This window comes from Nanorana parkeri, unplaced genomic scaffold, assembly GCF_000935625.1.
Source record: "Nanorana parkeri isolate BGI_ZX_2015 unplaced genomic scaffold, ASM93562v1 scaffold1078, whole genome shotgun sequence".
Taxonomy (NCBI): Eukaryota; Metazoa; Chordata; class Amphibia; order Anura; family Dicroglossidae; genus Nanorana; species Nanorana parkeri.
This window is the reverse complement of record NW_017307346.1, coordinates 537596-552620: the sequence shown is the minus strand read 5'-3', so window position 1 is coordinate 552620 and position 15025 is coordinate 537596. Positions and strand designations below refer to the sequence as shown.

At 40.7% G+C, this 15025-nt stretch overlaps 1 protein-coding gene across 1 annotated transcript in view; it reads right to left on the bottom strand.

Moving 5' to 3' along the window:
- ALPK3 (alpha kinase 3) overlaps nt 1-15025 on the bottom strand; it is a 54747-nt gene that overhangs the window by 7549 nt on the left and 32173 nt on the right. Inside the window, exons 6-10 of the mRNA XM_018567634.1 lie at nt 9559-9750; nt 7504-7698; nt 4927-6583; nt 3224-3371; nt 328-455 (exon numbers count right to left, since the gene is read on the bottom strand). Coding sequence (XP_018423136.1) covers nt 328-455; nt 3224-3371; nt 4927-6583; nt 7504-7698; nt 9559-9750 — 2320 coding nt within the window. The remainder of the gene's footprint in view (nt 1-327; nt 456-3223; nt 3372-4926; nt 6584-7503; nt 7699-9558; nt 9751-15025) is intronic.

Here is a 15025-nt window from a genome sequence, read left to right as displayed (position 1 = left end):
CCCCACACACCGCCAGAAGCCTTCCGATTGGCTGACAGAGCACCCAGAGCGGCTCCCTGGACGGCATCAGAGCGCTAGCCGCAGCTTCCTCCCTCCCGCCCCGCCCGCACGCACGCCTGCCCACCTGTCTGCGGCTCCCTGGAAGGCAGAGCGGACAGCTGCAGCCAGGTAAGACATCCCCCGAAAATAAGACCTAGTGTCTTTTTTCGTAGAAAAAAAAATATAAGACAGTGTCTTATTTTCGGGGAAACACGGTATGTAGTTTATATTTTTTTCATCTCTGCTGTGTACAAACAATAGTGGAAGCAGACAATAAAATACACTTACTCTCTGCACTCAAAAGGCAGTCTGTTGAATCAGTACCATATTCATTCTCAATGGTGCACTGATAGACTCCACAGTCTTTCACTGACGCCTGCACAATTGCAAGAGCCACCTGCCCTTCATCTCCAGAACTATGAAATAAAAAAAAATCAGTTTATGCATTTGTTCCAAATTGATGCTATGCAGTTTTAGTTACAGTTTAAACCTATAATTACCATGTATTGCAACCCTTATTCTGCCTGGAAATGAATTCAAACTTGCCACTTCACTATCAATGAGACTATGTTGCAATGTCCAGATGTGTTGCTAATAAATAAAAATCATGCTTAAAGCATATCTAAAGATATCTATATCTAAATATGCAAAATTGTAATATATTGCAATTTACCAATTCTTAGATGTGGTGGCTGCATTAGGTTTCTTTTTTCTTATTATTTTCACCTGGTGATCCAGCCAGTAAGTCTGTTATTTTTCAACTTTGTTTATCAGGCCAATGTCCAGAAAAAGTGTCAGATAGCCCTAAAATCAAGAGGCTTTGGATCCGAGTATATGTGTTAATAAATATAGTGCTGGGATGTAATCTACCCGTGGGAAGCACTGTTACACAAACCTATAGCAGATGTTACAAGATGCCCACAGACTCTGATCACCCATTTTCATTGCCACTAAGCCAACTATTGCTAGGTCCTGGACAACGTCAGTCCTTAGTTTCCAAGAGGTGAAAACGAGGATCACCGGCACTATGATTAACGAAAAACTATCTGCGATTCTAGTAGATTCTCATGGTAAATTTCAGAAAATTTGGAGACTCAGGATCTCTTATGTGAGCTTGCACTGTTTTGAGGATGCATTGGAATCCTCCTAAAATTGCCTAATTTCTCTTATAAGTGAACCCATGTCGAACTTCCTTATCTTGCTTTAGAACTTCTCCCTCATTCTTATGTGCCTCTACTCGACTGACTCTCTTTCATTCCCTCCTCGTTTTTCCCCTTTTTTTTCAATTCTGTTTCTCCACCCTCCTCTACTTCCTCCCCTCCTCCTCCTTCCCTACTCTAGTGCCCACTTTTGTGGCATGCTCTTCCCTCTTGTTTCTCAAGGCTTTTCACCCGAGACCATTTGTTTTTTTTAAAGCCCTCACCATTGGTCGCTTATGAGGCCAATTCAATAGGATATGTGTTGGGCCACAGTAGTTGTTTGGAGGGCGATAGGGCCCCTGGGGACCCCTGCAGGTCCATACTTCAAGGTCATCCATACATTTGCTCTGGTCCTATATTGATCCGCTTATTGACCTGCTCTGATGCCATCAGTCTATGTACACGCAATTCTTGACTGCATTTCGGCTGCTGCACCAGCTCATTGGCCTTTTCTGCCGGCTTATATTTATCAGTTGTCTATTAACATTAATTTTGAAAAATTTAAAGAAAAGTGGCAGATAGAGGGTTAAAAAAAACCCCCACTAGATTGAGTAGTTTTTATTAATTTATCCCCAAAGGAAAAAAATAAAAAATGCTAGTGCATCTAACACTATCCTCTCCACAGGGTAACAATGCTGTTGTCCAAAGGGGGCTCCATTGCTCCTCCATAGTGTGGAGTCACCTAAGACAGGAAGTGTGTTACTGGCTGAATTACCAGGTGAAAATAAGGGGGGGGGGAAGCCTAAAATAGAAAATGAATGCAGCACAAGGTCTACGGTCTGGTAAGCTGCAACATATACAATTTTTGGTTTGGGGGTTTCGATGAACCTCTTACTTTGGCCATCTAAGACAGAGTGACAAGTTCTCATTATATCTCTCCCCTCTGCTACTTACCTTCCCCATGATCCCAAGCCACTGAGCCCCGTATACAAAGCCCTGTGTAAACTCTGTTTTTGTCTGTATTGAAGCTTGCACAGAGCCTTCTCTCCATCCCTACATGGATGTGCTCAGGCCGGTAAATTAGATGCTCAGGTGCAGAAAACGAATGAAAAGGGAAAACCTTTTAATTTATTTCATTTAATGAAACAAATAATTATGCTGTTTCGGATTCGGAGGCAACGAAGCCGGCATCAGGATGACATCATATGCATGTATCGGCGGCGCCATCTTGGACGCAGCAATTGCCCATACAAAACAAATGAATATATTCCCAAATATATATTTCATATATTCGGGCATATAATAATACGTTATTTCGAATCCGGACGAAGTGCCGAATCAACGGAATTTCGTGATTCAGCAAGTTTGTCTGAATCCAAATACACATGTCTGTTCATTAATGACTCACAAGCTACAACTCCCAGCATCAGTTGCAACAATGCAATGTTGATGGTGATGCAGGGGGTGCCACAAAAGATGTTGGCGTAGGTTGGGTTTGCCCTTAGCATGTAAGTCCTTTATCTCAATTGGTTTTATTCTGATTTAATAGTTCCACTCTACAGAAAAGCCCTTAGCATGTAGGTTCTTTATCTTATTTGGTATCATTCTGATTTAATGGACTTCCCTTAATGTTGTCATGCACATTTCTAACAATATCTCTGTGTGTGTCTAAGCATATCCCTAAGTTACTTATAGTTACAGAAGCACAATACCTATGGAATAATGTCACTCGGTTAAAAAAGAACTATGAGAAGGTTGTTTGCAAAACTAACCATATAGATGGTGCTCAAGGCAAGCAAGATTTGCTTTTTGTTTCAGATTATACTAAATTGTGTGTATCTGCCTGCAGCTGTTGTGGTACCTTGTAGTGTAATCATTTGAAAAACATCCTTCTGCATTTTATACTATCTATATACAGCATATCTGCATGGAACTTTGTAAATGCAAGTTTGTTGAGTATATAAAACTTATTTTAGCTGCGTTTTGAGTGTGCTTCTTTCAATTCATAAGACACAAAAATATAGCCCCTGAAATGTGATCATTACCATCTCTTTACTTTTGCCACTTGAACTTCATCTTTGTACCATGTAATATCTGAGTCACTTAAAATATTGAAGAACTGGCACCAAAGTTTTAAGTTCCCTGATGCATCCGAAAATTGTTCCGCTCGTATCTTCCGAATGACCTGTGGAGCTTAAGAAAATTACAGATTTTTAATTGCTTTAAAACAATTTAATTGAAGCAAAATTAAAGTTGAATATGCCCAACACTTTTTCCAGGTTTAGATGCAATTAGGAAGGGTGAAATGCTGTCAAATATTTATTCCTGTGTTTCCATTGGAAAGTTTTCCACTCACTTACTACCCCGGAGACATGACAGAAAGTGAGAGGAGGAAATAGCATAAATATAGCCATTGACAGATGCCACAGAAACACATGTTCTCATTGAGGAATTTCCCTTCTTCTCTTGTTCCAGTGACAACTGTAAAAGTCTATCCAATAGGGTAACAGCAACAACAATTTGACAGTACCCAAAACTATCAAAATGCATCTATTTGCATGGAGTTACACTTTAAGTTGAGATTCTTTTTTAACAGTGACTAGGCTACAAAGTGTATACCTTTACCATGTGCAGTACACTAGTGATCTATCGGAAAGACAGTAATATTGACAATTAAATGATACTGCTTTAGAAAAATAATACTTTTAGCATTAAACAGGAATAACCATGGTATTTGTCAAGCCTTCAATATGATAGATAATTGCTCCAGCACTACAACTATTATCAAAGAGTAATGTTAGGTTTGGCATATTCTAAGTGAAAAGGGGGATTTCTAGCATTATGGAAATCTTATCTGATATCAGTCACAGCTATAGCTTAATACTACCATATTGTTAGTAATAATGATTGGAATGTTTGTGTCACTGGCTATAATTGGATTCCTCATGAGCTCAATGAGACTTAATAGAAATAAAAAAAGAAGACAACTGATACAGTTCCAAATATTTGCTTCAAATTACCCTCTTTTACCAATCCAGGTCAAAGTAAATGGGTAATTTAACACCCCCCATACACACACACACACACACACACACACACACACACCAGCACATTTACTCACCTTTCCTCAGTTTCCTACTACTCTGGTTGGCTACCAGGGCTGGGGAAGAGCAGTGTAAGAGCTTTGGACTGCTTCCATGGCCCAGTGTAGCTACCCTGTCCCAAGGTAACAGCACTGGGCCAAGCACAAGGCACCAACGCTGTGACATAAAAGAGGGGAAGTGAATCACATGCTCAAGTATACCCAGAAGTGCTGTGTATTTCACTTCACACTAATTTGCTAAGCAGAGGGGCAGGTTAGTGAAGGAAAACATGGAGTTTTATTCAGATTCCTCTGCTGGTTTTCATCTTGGCAGTAACTCAGCTATGCTGTGCTAGTATTAATGTACATTTTGATCACTTTCTGTGCTGCTCCAGGTTATACAGTCAAAAAGGTAGTAGATGTAAGCTTCAATCATTCATAACAGACACCAGGCATAGTCAATTTGGATTTGGGTTAGTTTATCTCCATGTTTAGCCAAAATGCTTTTGGAATAAAAATTGATGCAACACAGTCAGGGCTCATTACAACTAAGTTTCAGGTTGCCTCTGGTCACCTGTAGATCAGATTTAAAGAATCATTTTTCTCTATGGTTCACATCGGGAAATACAACATATCTATGTCATTAAAACTAAGTTAATGCCCCACCTTTATATGGATCTTTGACTTTTTTAATTTCTGTAATCTGTGGTTCTTCCTTAGGTAAAACACTTGAGTCTTTTGTTTCTTGAGAACTATAGTCAGTGGAGTTTTTTTCATCTACAGTTTCTTCACAAATTTTTGGAACATCTAGCATTGGCATTCTTCGGGTTGTACCAGGGGAACGTCTTTCCACTGGGGGAGACTGAGATACCAAAAGTGAACTGCTTTTTCTAGACAATCCTGGGGATACGTTGGGGCTCTCTCTTTTGGAGGGTGGTGTTAAGGATCCCTTATTACCATCATTTTCATCATCCAGTTGTTTAGACTTAGGAAGATATATCTTACGGCGAGCACCAGAAGCCAGCTCCTGTGGTGTTGCCGATGGGATTGCAGATAAGTTCTCACTAGACTTCCATTTACGATTGCTGTCTCTTTGGGATTCATACAACATATCTCCAGGTGTTTTCTCAGAACATAGGCTACCAACAACTATAGAAGGCACAGATAATGCAGCAATGGAATTTGATGCTGAAGCAATTTTAGCTGCAATTTTTCTTGATGTGGAAGGACTGAAACTTAGGTCTTCTTTAGTCAAGAAGGTTTCTTCACAGATGCCCTTTGAACTTCTCTTTGGTATGGCTGGACTTAATGGAGCACTTTCCACTTGAGCTATTTCTCCTTTCCTTGAAAAATCAGAGATTCTCCTGGGAATTGTTGGACTTGTTGGCAATGAATCTGCACTATGAACCATGTCTTCTTCTGATGATGGAGTCAGTTTACCTGAAGTGGAAGCGGAATGCATGCTTTCTGGACTCTGTGGGGAGTCACTCTCCTTGCTAGATTCATAAACATTTTGGGAACTTGGGGGACTTCTTTCAGGTGAATATATGTCTCCAGATGATTCTTGGTGAGATTCAGCCAAGTTTCTTTGGCTTTTTGTTTCAACTTTATGTTCTTCAGTGTCTGTTGTTTTCATGTGAAACAACATCAACAAAGAGTTTTTCAGGGTTGTTACAAGACTGTGATCCTGTTTATTTTGATGTTTTGATGCATTTTCCTGAACAAGTTCCTGCTCTAAATGTATAGAAAGTGGTTCACTGGGAGGCAGGTCTGTTTTAGGTACCTTCTCTTTGAAGGTTGAACTTTTAGTTACAAATTGCTCAGATTCTTTATCATGTCTCACATTTTGTGGCAAGGGTTGCATTAAATCATCTTTGTAATGGTCTTCAGCCTGTTCTGGAGCTTTCAAGGCCATTGGATCTACGGAGCTTTCTTCCTTAGTAGTCACTGCAGAATCCAAAGCTTTTTTCACATCACGAAGGAGGGTCACCACTGACTGGTTTTGATCACATGGTAATAATTTAGTTGAACTGTCTACTGGAGGATTAGCATCCAGTATATTTTCAGCTGTTTCTGCAACATGTTCTTGACTTGGTAATTTTGATGTTTTGTTTACTTGCTCAGTTATATTTGTTGTTGCAGTGGAAAAGCCACCAGATGTACCATCTAACAGTTGTTGTGCCTTTAGTTTCTTCTCCTCCTCTTCAATCATCTCAACTTCATTAGACCATGTACCTGCAGCCTCTGAGAGTCCTGTAGACTTTTCAGTGGGAAGCACTGTAATATTTAGTGGGCCTTTATCCCTTTCTACAGCCTGCTTCTCCTTTAAATGTACATCAGATTCTGATTTAATTTTTTCATTTATCTCTTTTTGTTGACACACTGCTTGTGTATGAACTTCTTGTTGCTCATCCTGAGTCACAGCACTCAGTGCAGGTGTTTCTTCTGGTTTAGTACACTCTTCAGTCTCAATATGCATTGGTTCTGGCGAGTTGGGACATTTCAAAGTAGCCTTCTCTTCCATGATTTCTTGTGCTTTGGCAACCTTTGTTTCAGTGCTTTCAATTAGCTTCACTACAGGAGATTCCATATATCCTGAGGGTCCATGTATCTGAAAGAAATATACCAGTAAGGAAATACATTAAATGGGATTTTACATACCGGTAATACTACACTTAGCATATTATTATCTTTCACTTAGAAAATATATAAAGGCAGGTTATGGTAAATAGGCCAAAAGTGACCAAAAGTTCTACACTAAACTTCTGGGAATTACAACTCTGGCTTTTAAAAACTGAAGAAAAAAAATCACGTCAGATTCAAATGCAATAAATAAGGATAATAATAATAAATAAGGAGTTTATTCCCCAATGACAGTGGATGGAGCAACAAACTATGGCATTTGGAATCAGTGGCCCTAAAACATTAGCTCATATCCGTTCTGTAAACCAGTAATTGCTGCACATTTGATCTCTGGAACATCAAGGTTTGCATAGCTCTGCATACTCTATATAAATGTGGGCTCCTTATTTATGGATTTGTGATAGAAGTGATGAAACACAGAAACCTTCTCTTTTGAAAATATAATGCTGCAATTCATCTTTAAAGACACTTCACTGACATTAAGAGTGGTAGTTGTTTCTGCCCATATTAATGTAATCAATTTGAACTTGATTTAAAATCAATGTGAGCTGTAAATAAATCTTCAATAACAAGAAAACTATTTCAAAACATATATGCTACCTTGGCCTTTTGAGCTTTTGCCTTCTCAGATTGAGGAGTCTGTGCCTCTGCCTTCTGTGTCTCTACTTCCATGGCCTCTGCCATTTGTGCCTCTGCTTTCATATCCTTTTCCCTCTGTGTCTCTTCTTTCACTTCCTCTGCCCTCTGTGCCTCTGGTTTTTGTGTCTCTGAATTCTTTGCCTCTGATTTCTGTGTCTCAGTCCTCTGTGCCTCTGGCTTCATTGCCTGAGCCATTTGTGTCTCCGCCTTCTGCACCTCTGACTTCATTACCTCCGCCCTCTGTGACTCTGCCATTATTGCCTCGTCCCTCTGTGCCTCTGCCTTCATTGCCTCTGATTTGTGTCCCTTTGCCTTCATTGCCTTAGTCCTCTGTGCATCTGTTTTCTGTGCCTGTGCCTTCCGTTCTTCTGGCTTTTGTGCCTCTACCCTCTGTGCCTTTGCCTTCATTGGCCCTACCAGCTGTGCCTCTTCCTTTTGTGCCTCTATCTTCATTGCCTCAGTCCTCTGTATATCTGTTTCCTGTACCTCTGCCCTCTGTGTCTCTGCCTTCTGTGTTTCTGCTTTCTGTTGCTTTGCCTTCTGTGTTTCTGTAATTTGTGCCTCTCCTTTCATTTCCTCTGCTCTCTGTGCCTTTGATTTTGGTGTCTCGGCCTTCTTTGCCCCTGCTTTCTGTGTCTCTGAATTCTGTGTCTCAGTCCTCAGTGTCTCTGCTTTAATTACCTGAGCCCTCTGTGTCTCTGCCTTCTGCACCTCTGCCTTCAGTACCTCTGTCATCTGTGCCTCTGCCATTATTGCCTCTTCTCTCTGTTCCTCTGCCTTCACTGTCTCTGCTTTGTGAGCCTCTGCCTTCATTGCATTAGTCATTTGTTCATCTGTTTTCTGTGCCTCTGCCCTCTGCGCCTTTGCCTTCAATGGCACTACCCTCTGTGCCTCTTCCTTCTGTGTCTCTGCCTTCATTGCCTCTGCTTTTTGTGCCTCTGCATTCTGTGCTTTCAATTCCTTTCCCCTCTGTGTCTCTTCCTTCATTTCCTCTGCCCTCTGTGCCTCTGGTTTTGGTGTCTCTGCCTTCTTTACCTCTGCTTTCTGTGTCTCCACCTTCTGCACCTCTGCCTTCTGTGTCTCTGCCCTTTCAGTCTTTGCCTTCATTGGTCCTATCCTCTGTGTCTCTTCCTTCTGTGCCTTTGCCCTCATTTCCTCTGCTTTTTGTGTCTCTGCCTTAGTCCTCTGTGCATCTGCTTTCTGTACCTCTGCCCTCTGTGCCTCTGCCTTCTGTCCTTCTGCTTTCTGTAGCTCTGCCTTCTGTTCCTCTATGTTCATTTCCTTTTCCCTCTGTGTCTCTTTTTTAATTTCCTCTTCCCTCTGTGCCACTGATTTTTGTGTCTCTGCCTTCTGTACCTCTGCCCTCTGTGCTTTTAACTTCATTGCCCCTACCCTCTGTGCCTCTTCCTTTTGTGCGTCTGCTTTCTGTGCTTTTTGATGAATTGCTCCTACCCTCTGTGCCTCTGCCTTCATTGCCTCTGCTTTTTGTGGCTCTGCCTTCATTGCCATAGTCCTCTGTGCATCTGCTCTCTGTGCCTCTGCTCTTCGTGCATCTGCCTTCTGTGCCTCTGCTTTCTGTATCTCTGCCTTCTGTGTCTCAGGCCGCTGTGCCTCTGCATTTATTACCTGAGCCCTCTGTACCTCCGCCTTCTGCCCCACTGCCTTCATTAACTCTGGCTTCTGTGCCCCTGCAATGATTGTTTCTCCCCTCTGTGCCTCTGCCTTCATTGCGTCTGACTTGTGTGCTTCTCCCTTTATTGCCTTAGTCCTCTGTGCATCTGTTTTCTGTGCCTCTGTCCTCTGTGTCTTTTCCTTAATTGCCCCTACCCTATGTGCCTCTTCCTTTTGTGCCTCTGCTTTTTGTGCCTCTGCCTTCTTTGTTTCTGCCTTCTGTGGCTCTGACCTCTTTGCATTTTCTTTCATTTTCCCCACTCTCTGTGCCTCCACATTCTGTGCCTTTGCCTTCATTGTCTCTGCCCTATGTGTCTCTGTCTTTATGGCCTCCGCCCTCTGTACCTCTGCCTTCTGTGCCTCTGCCCTCTGTTCCTCTGCCTTCATTGCCTCTGCCTTCATTGCCTCTGCCCTCATTTCCTCTGCATTCTGGCTGAGTTCAAGCTCCTGCTGCAGTAGGGCATATGCTTTCTGTAAAGCCATGTATTCCACTTCCAAATTTTGCAGCTTCTGTAGTGTCTCTGTTCGGGTCTTCTCCTGAGAAAAATGACACATACACACATCAGGAAAAGATTAATATGAATCCACCTTGCATTTACAATGGAACACAAAAGGTTCTTCATCGCTAATTTATTTACAGTACAGCCTGTACAAAAATAGGACACATGGCACGGTATGGCCCAATAAATGAGGGGTATAAGAACATTTTCTTGGCAATATCCAGCTTCCATGCATACTGCATGTATACTTATTTATATTCTTTTTTTTATGCACACGTTTGTTGTTTTGTTTTGCATACTTAAAAACAATATACATAATATCACATCATACAACATACAGTATAATAAATTAGTCAAACTGCAGATTGAATCCGAGAAAAGATCTTCTGGGGGTCACCAACACTGTGGGTGCTCTCCTAGTCAAATTTTTTGTAAGAGGAACCATACTCCAAACCAGATCATCTCAGAAGAGGTGAGCAGTTCCCAGATGGAAAACAGATTGCACAGTGGATACAATGTTATAAACTTAACTACAACAAAAGAAACAAAGCCACAAGGCTCACATTACCTGCCGTGACCCAGAACTAATTATGTCCTAACATTAAAGAGAGCTGTATTCTGAAGATAAAATTCAGCAAATGATATCGCCTGCCCCCCACCCCCCTTATCAAAAAGCTTCACAGACCAAAGATGTAGGGTTACCTCCTTTTCCACTGCCACACTGAACAGCACCGGGCAGTGTTTCAAACAGAAATTGAGCTGGGCGCTCTGCTATAGTTAACATGTGTGGCACCTGGTTTATAGAAATTAATGAGTGAACTATCTACCTACACTGATAACAAAGAGATAGAAAAAGAGCATAAATGAATTGATTAGTCTAAACCTTTGACTGCCAATGACAAAAGTTCACATAAAGCTCATTTTATCCCACCTCGACCTAACCACTGAACTATCACATTCTCAAACAATTCATCCCCACACAGCTACCTCCTCATGTATCACTGGCCCCTCCCTTTTAGATTGTAAGCCCTCATGGGCAGGGCCCACCTTACCATCTTGTATTGAATTCTATTGTAATTGTAATGTCTTCCTTATATTGTAAAGCTCTGCGGAAACTGTTGGCACTATCTAAATCCTGTATAATAATAATAATAATAATAATAATGTTAACAGTAAACTGTCAGCTTATGCCAATTATGTTCAAGCACTCTAGTAACACATATCTATCTGGAAAGGCAGATTGAGAGATTGCAATATCATTAACTGCATGAGTAGCTGTCAATGTGCTGGCTCCATGCATTTCAGAAGGTGCACCAAATTGTTTGTCCTGCCCCAAATAAGAGAAGAAATCAAAATCTAGTTGGCACGAGTCTGCATATTATCACTCCTCTTCATTCTGTCTTGTTACAAAGCCTGAATGTAGCCTCCAGATCGACTGTAAGTATCAGCTCTACAGAAGGGATGAACGAAAGGAAGATTGGTTCCTGTAGCTTTAGACTGTGATATTGGAAGTCGCTTGGTTGCTGTACGATGGTTGTTGTAAAGTTAGAAGTTATACCCTGAGCTAAAATGCTACAAAATTGTGTGTGATAATTTCACTTTACTCTAGATGCCACTTGTAATCAGTCTGTATTTCAGATTTCCATCACGTCATTATCACTTGGCTATTTTCTCATAGACACGACTTCTAATACCAGTAGTGTGTAGGTCATAGTAGCCTCTATGACTGACATATTCACACTATTCTGGTTATATTTCAATGGCTACAGATGTGTCTGTTTATTTTCTTCGGTGAGAATGATGAAATCACCTACTGCTTTTAGTGCAGGTGAATTTAGTTGAGCAATATTTGCAAATCCAAACATGGGAATAGCTAATCAGTGTCAACATTCTGTGCAGCTGAGAATATAGTCACTTTCTAAATATAGAACCAGCCAAGGGTCTAGACGTTACTATTACTTTACTGTCATACCGTAAATAAATATACTTACATGCACACTGATCACAATAGATTAAAGCAATTCTTTAGATACAATGGGTAATTCAGTAACTGTTACCAGTGATATAAAATATATTTTTTAAATTCTCATGTATGAAACTAATTGACAAACCTTTTTACAATCGATGGCTTGTTCTATTATCATGGTTGTCCCTGTTCTAGGTAGCCAAAAATGTGTGGTATATGTCTCGGCAATTAAAGGGTTAGAGCAGGGGTGCCCATTAGGTAGATCGTGATGTACCAGTAGCTCTCAAAGCTGATTCTGGTAGATCATGAAGGGTGTGAATGGTGGCCCCTTTATTCCATTTTGGTATATTTATTTAGCTGTCCTTTATGTTAGTTTACTCAGCCTGTTGCACTGCACTGTTTGCAAAATACAGCAAGGTGAGCCAGGAGAGAGAGCGGAGAGAGACAGACAGGAGAGAGAGAGGAGAGACAGCCAGGGGAGAGAGCAAAGAGAGACAGCCAAGAGATCAAGAGACAGGAGAGAGAGCAGACAGACAGGAGAGAGAGCTAGTGGAGAGAGAGCAAGGAGAGACAGCCAGGAAAGAGAGAGAGGAGAGACAGCCAGGAAAGAGAGAGACGAGAGACAGCCAGGGGAGAGTGCAATGAGAGACAGCCTAGAGAGTGAAGAGAGACAGCCAGTAGAGAAAATGAGGAATGACAGCCAGGGGAGAGAAAGCGAGGAAAGACAGCCAGGAGAGAGAGGAGAGACAGCCAGGAGGATGAGAAAGGAGAGACAGCCAGGAGAGAGAGAGCAAGGAGAGACAGCCAGAAGAGAGAGAGCAAGGGAGGTTTTTTCGTTGGTAGATCTCATGTAGCTCGTCATTTGAAAAGTAGATCTTAACACAAACAATTGTGGCCACCCCTGGGTTAGAGCATGGCTCATGAGCACTTCCAAGTATGTCCTGGTCTAGGGAGGTGGTTCAAGCGAAGCTATAATGGTTCTGGGTCAACTTGTTAATTTTTTTAAAGTTTAAATTATTTTTTAAACTGATGTTTGATATCTTTTTATATTTAATATAGGGTACATCCATAACAAATAGCATTTTGGGTTTTCTGAAAGGAGAGCATAGCAGTAGCTTTACCCTTTAAAATTTACTCTCTGTAATGGCCTGTGTACAATTTCTTCATTTTAGAACTACTATTATATCCATTTAAGTCAATGGCAATGCAAAATCAACTTAGAGCAGTTTAATGCAGCTTAGAAGGTCAACTACAGGTCAAAAGAAGGTCATCTGTAGGTCAAATGCTCCCGTTAATGAACTGTGAATGATCTCAAAAGCCCCCCAAACTGATCTCAAATGCAGGCTAACTGCACCCGAAAGCTGTATTTGTCTTTGAAACAAGTCCTAGATGAAACATTGATTTATACAGCTGTGTGCGTAATTTGAGCTTCAGCTATTCTCCTCTGTAAAAAGACTTATTCCAGCAAATAAGTTTGGTCTAGCATACATGCGAAAATGGACATAGTGCTACACCTGCTAGATGGAAATAGTGAATACCAAACTTAAAAACTTAACCTGAAAACATGCATTTTAAAAAATGTGCTTTGGTTCTGAACTTAATAATTAGAGAAAATATATTCCAAAACACCAGGAATGAAAAGAAAAAAAAAAAGACACTGTCCTAATCTCCATCTACTGCACACAGTGGAGATATCAGGGTTCAGTCCATAAAGTGGATATGTCAAGCTGACACGAAATAAAAAAGTCAAAAGAAGTTTAAAAAAAAGCAATATTCCACATATGTGATGCACAAATAAGGGAACACAAATATACAGGCATACATAAGACCCCTTTACATTATACACATTAAAGTGACACTAAACTCAGGAGTTAAATCTTAAAAAAGCACATAACTATTAACAAAAATGTATTTTATTTGTGCATCATTCAGCTGTAGATCCTCAAATCATCTCTGAATTCATGCTGATACTGTTCCCCATGGTTCCTGTAGGTGTTGTACAGTAGCCACCGCTCCAAGATCACTACTGCAATTGACTATAACTTCAATACAAATTAGCTAAATAAACATTGTAGATTGTACTTCATCACGGGAGCAAGCTTGGAGTGGAACAGAGAGAACATCATAAAGACTAATTTTCAGGATATAAGGGGGCCCTTCCTTTTGCCATTTATTATCTGACCCCTCTGGAATCAAGAGTTTAATGCAGGTAAGCAATGATATGCAATTAAAGTGACTGTGGTAAACAAATTTTTTGGATGTGTCCTTTGTGGTTTGTTTCTGCACTCACAGCCACTGCAATTCTTCTCTCAAGCCAAGCAAAATGAAGAGCAGCACCAGTCTTTTTTTTACAAGTGCAAAAATAAATATTTATTAAAAAACATAAATGGATCAAGCATCTGAATTGTGGTTGCTCAAAGACTTTGGGGCTGATTTACAAAATCAATATCACCAATCATGTTTTACTACTTTTGGGGTTTTCTAATTTCCCTTGCACATAAATTGATATTTAAAGAGATCATGAGTTTACCTGATTTACTAACAACTACTTTGCAAAGTGAACATATAGTCTACTCCTTTACTAATACAACCAGTTTGTGTTATATAGCAGTATCTTTACTGGTGTATACAATATAATCCATACGATAAGATTTAGGGCCTGTGTTGACCAAGGTTGGCTTGTGTCGATGGCATGAGTTTGGCATCAGTTTGAGATGCTTCTGAGATTATTCAGAATTCATTGATGGGGCATTTAAACTGCAGTTGACCTCCTGACCTGCACTTCACCTACTTCAATCAGGTTTTGAAACATTGTGAATTCGGACATTCGGATGCATCCGAATGTCTGAATTCCAACAAGGTGAATGCAAATGAATCTGAATGTTCTTTTAACAAAATTTAAGATCATCCAAATTTTGTTCATAATGAAACTAAATTGTACACGTGGCTGTTTTCTGCCCAATCAGAAAACCCCATCCAAAACTAAAACAAAATTCCGAAAGATCTGAATCGGAAAAAATTTAATTAAATGGCATTCGGACCTGAAAGCCCAAACCCGGCTTACATGTCTAGTCCCTATGCCGCACAGTAGGGCACTAATCCATCTCCTTTAGTCAAATAGCATATAATGATATTGTATCATGTTGAATCAAAATGTATACTTTAGTGCCCGTCCACATGATAGCATTGTGTTAAACCCATGGTATCCGTATGTTTAACCCATGCTATATGTTTAACCACAGCACCACTAGTGTGCGGTACCAGGAGCTGGTGCATTGTGTTGATAATCATTTGAATGCCCCCCCCCCCCCCCCGCCCCTCTCGGCGGCTGTGGGGGGGGGGGGAT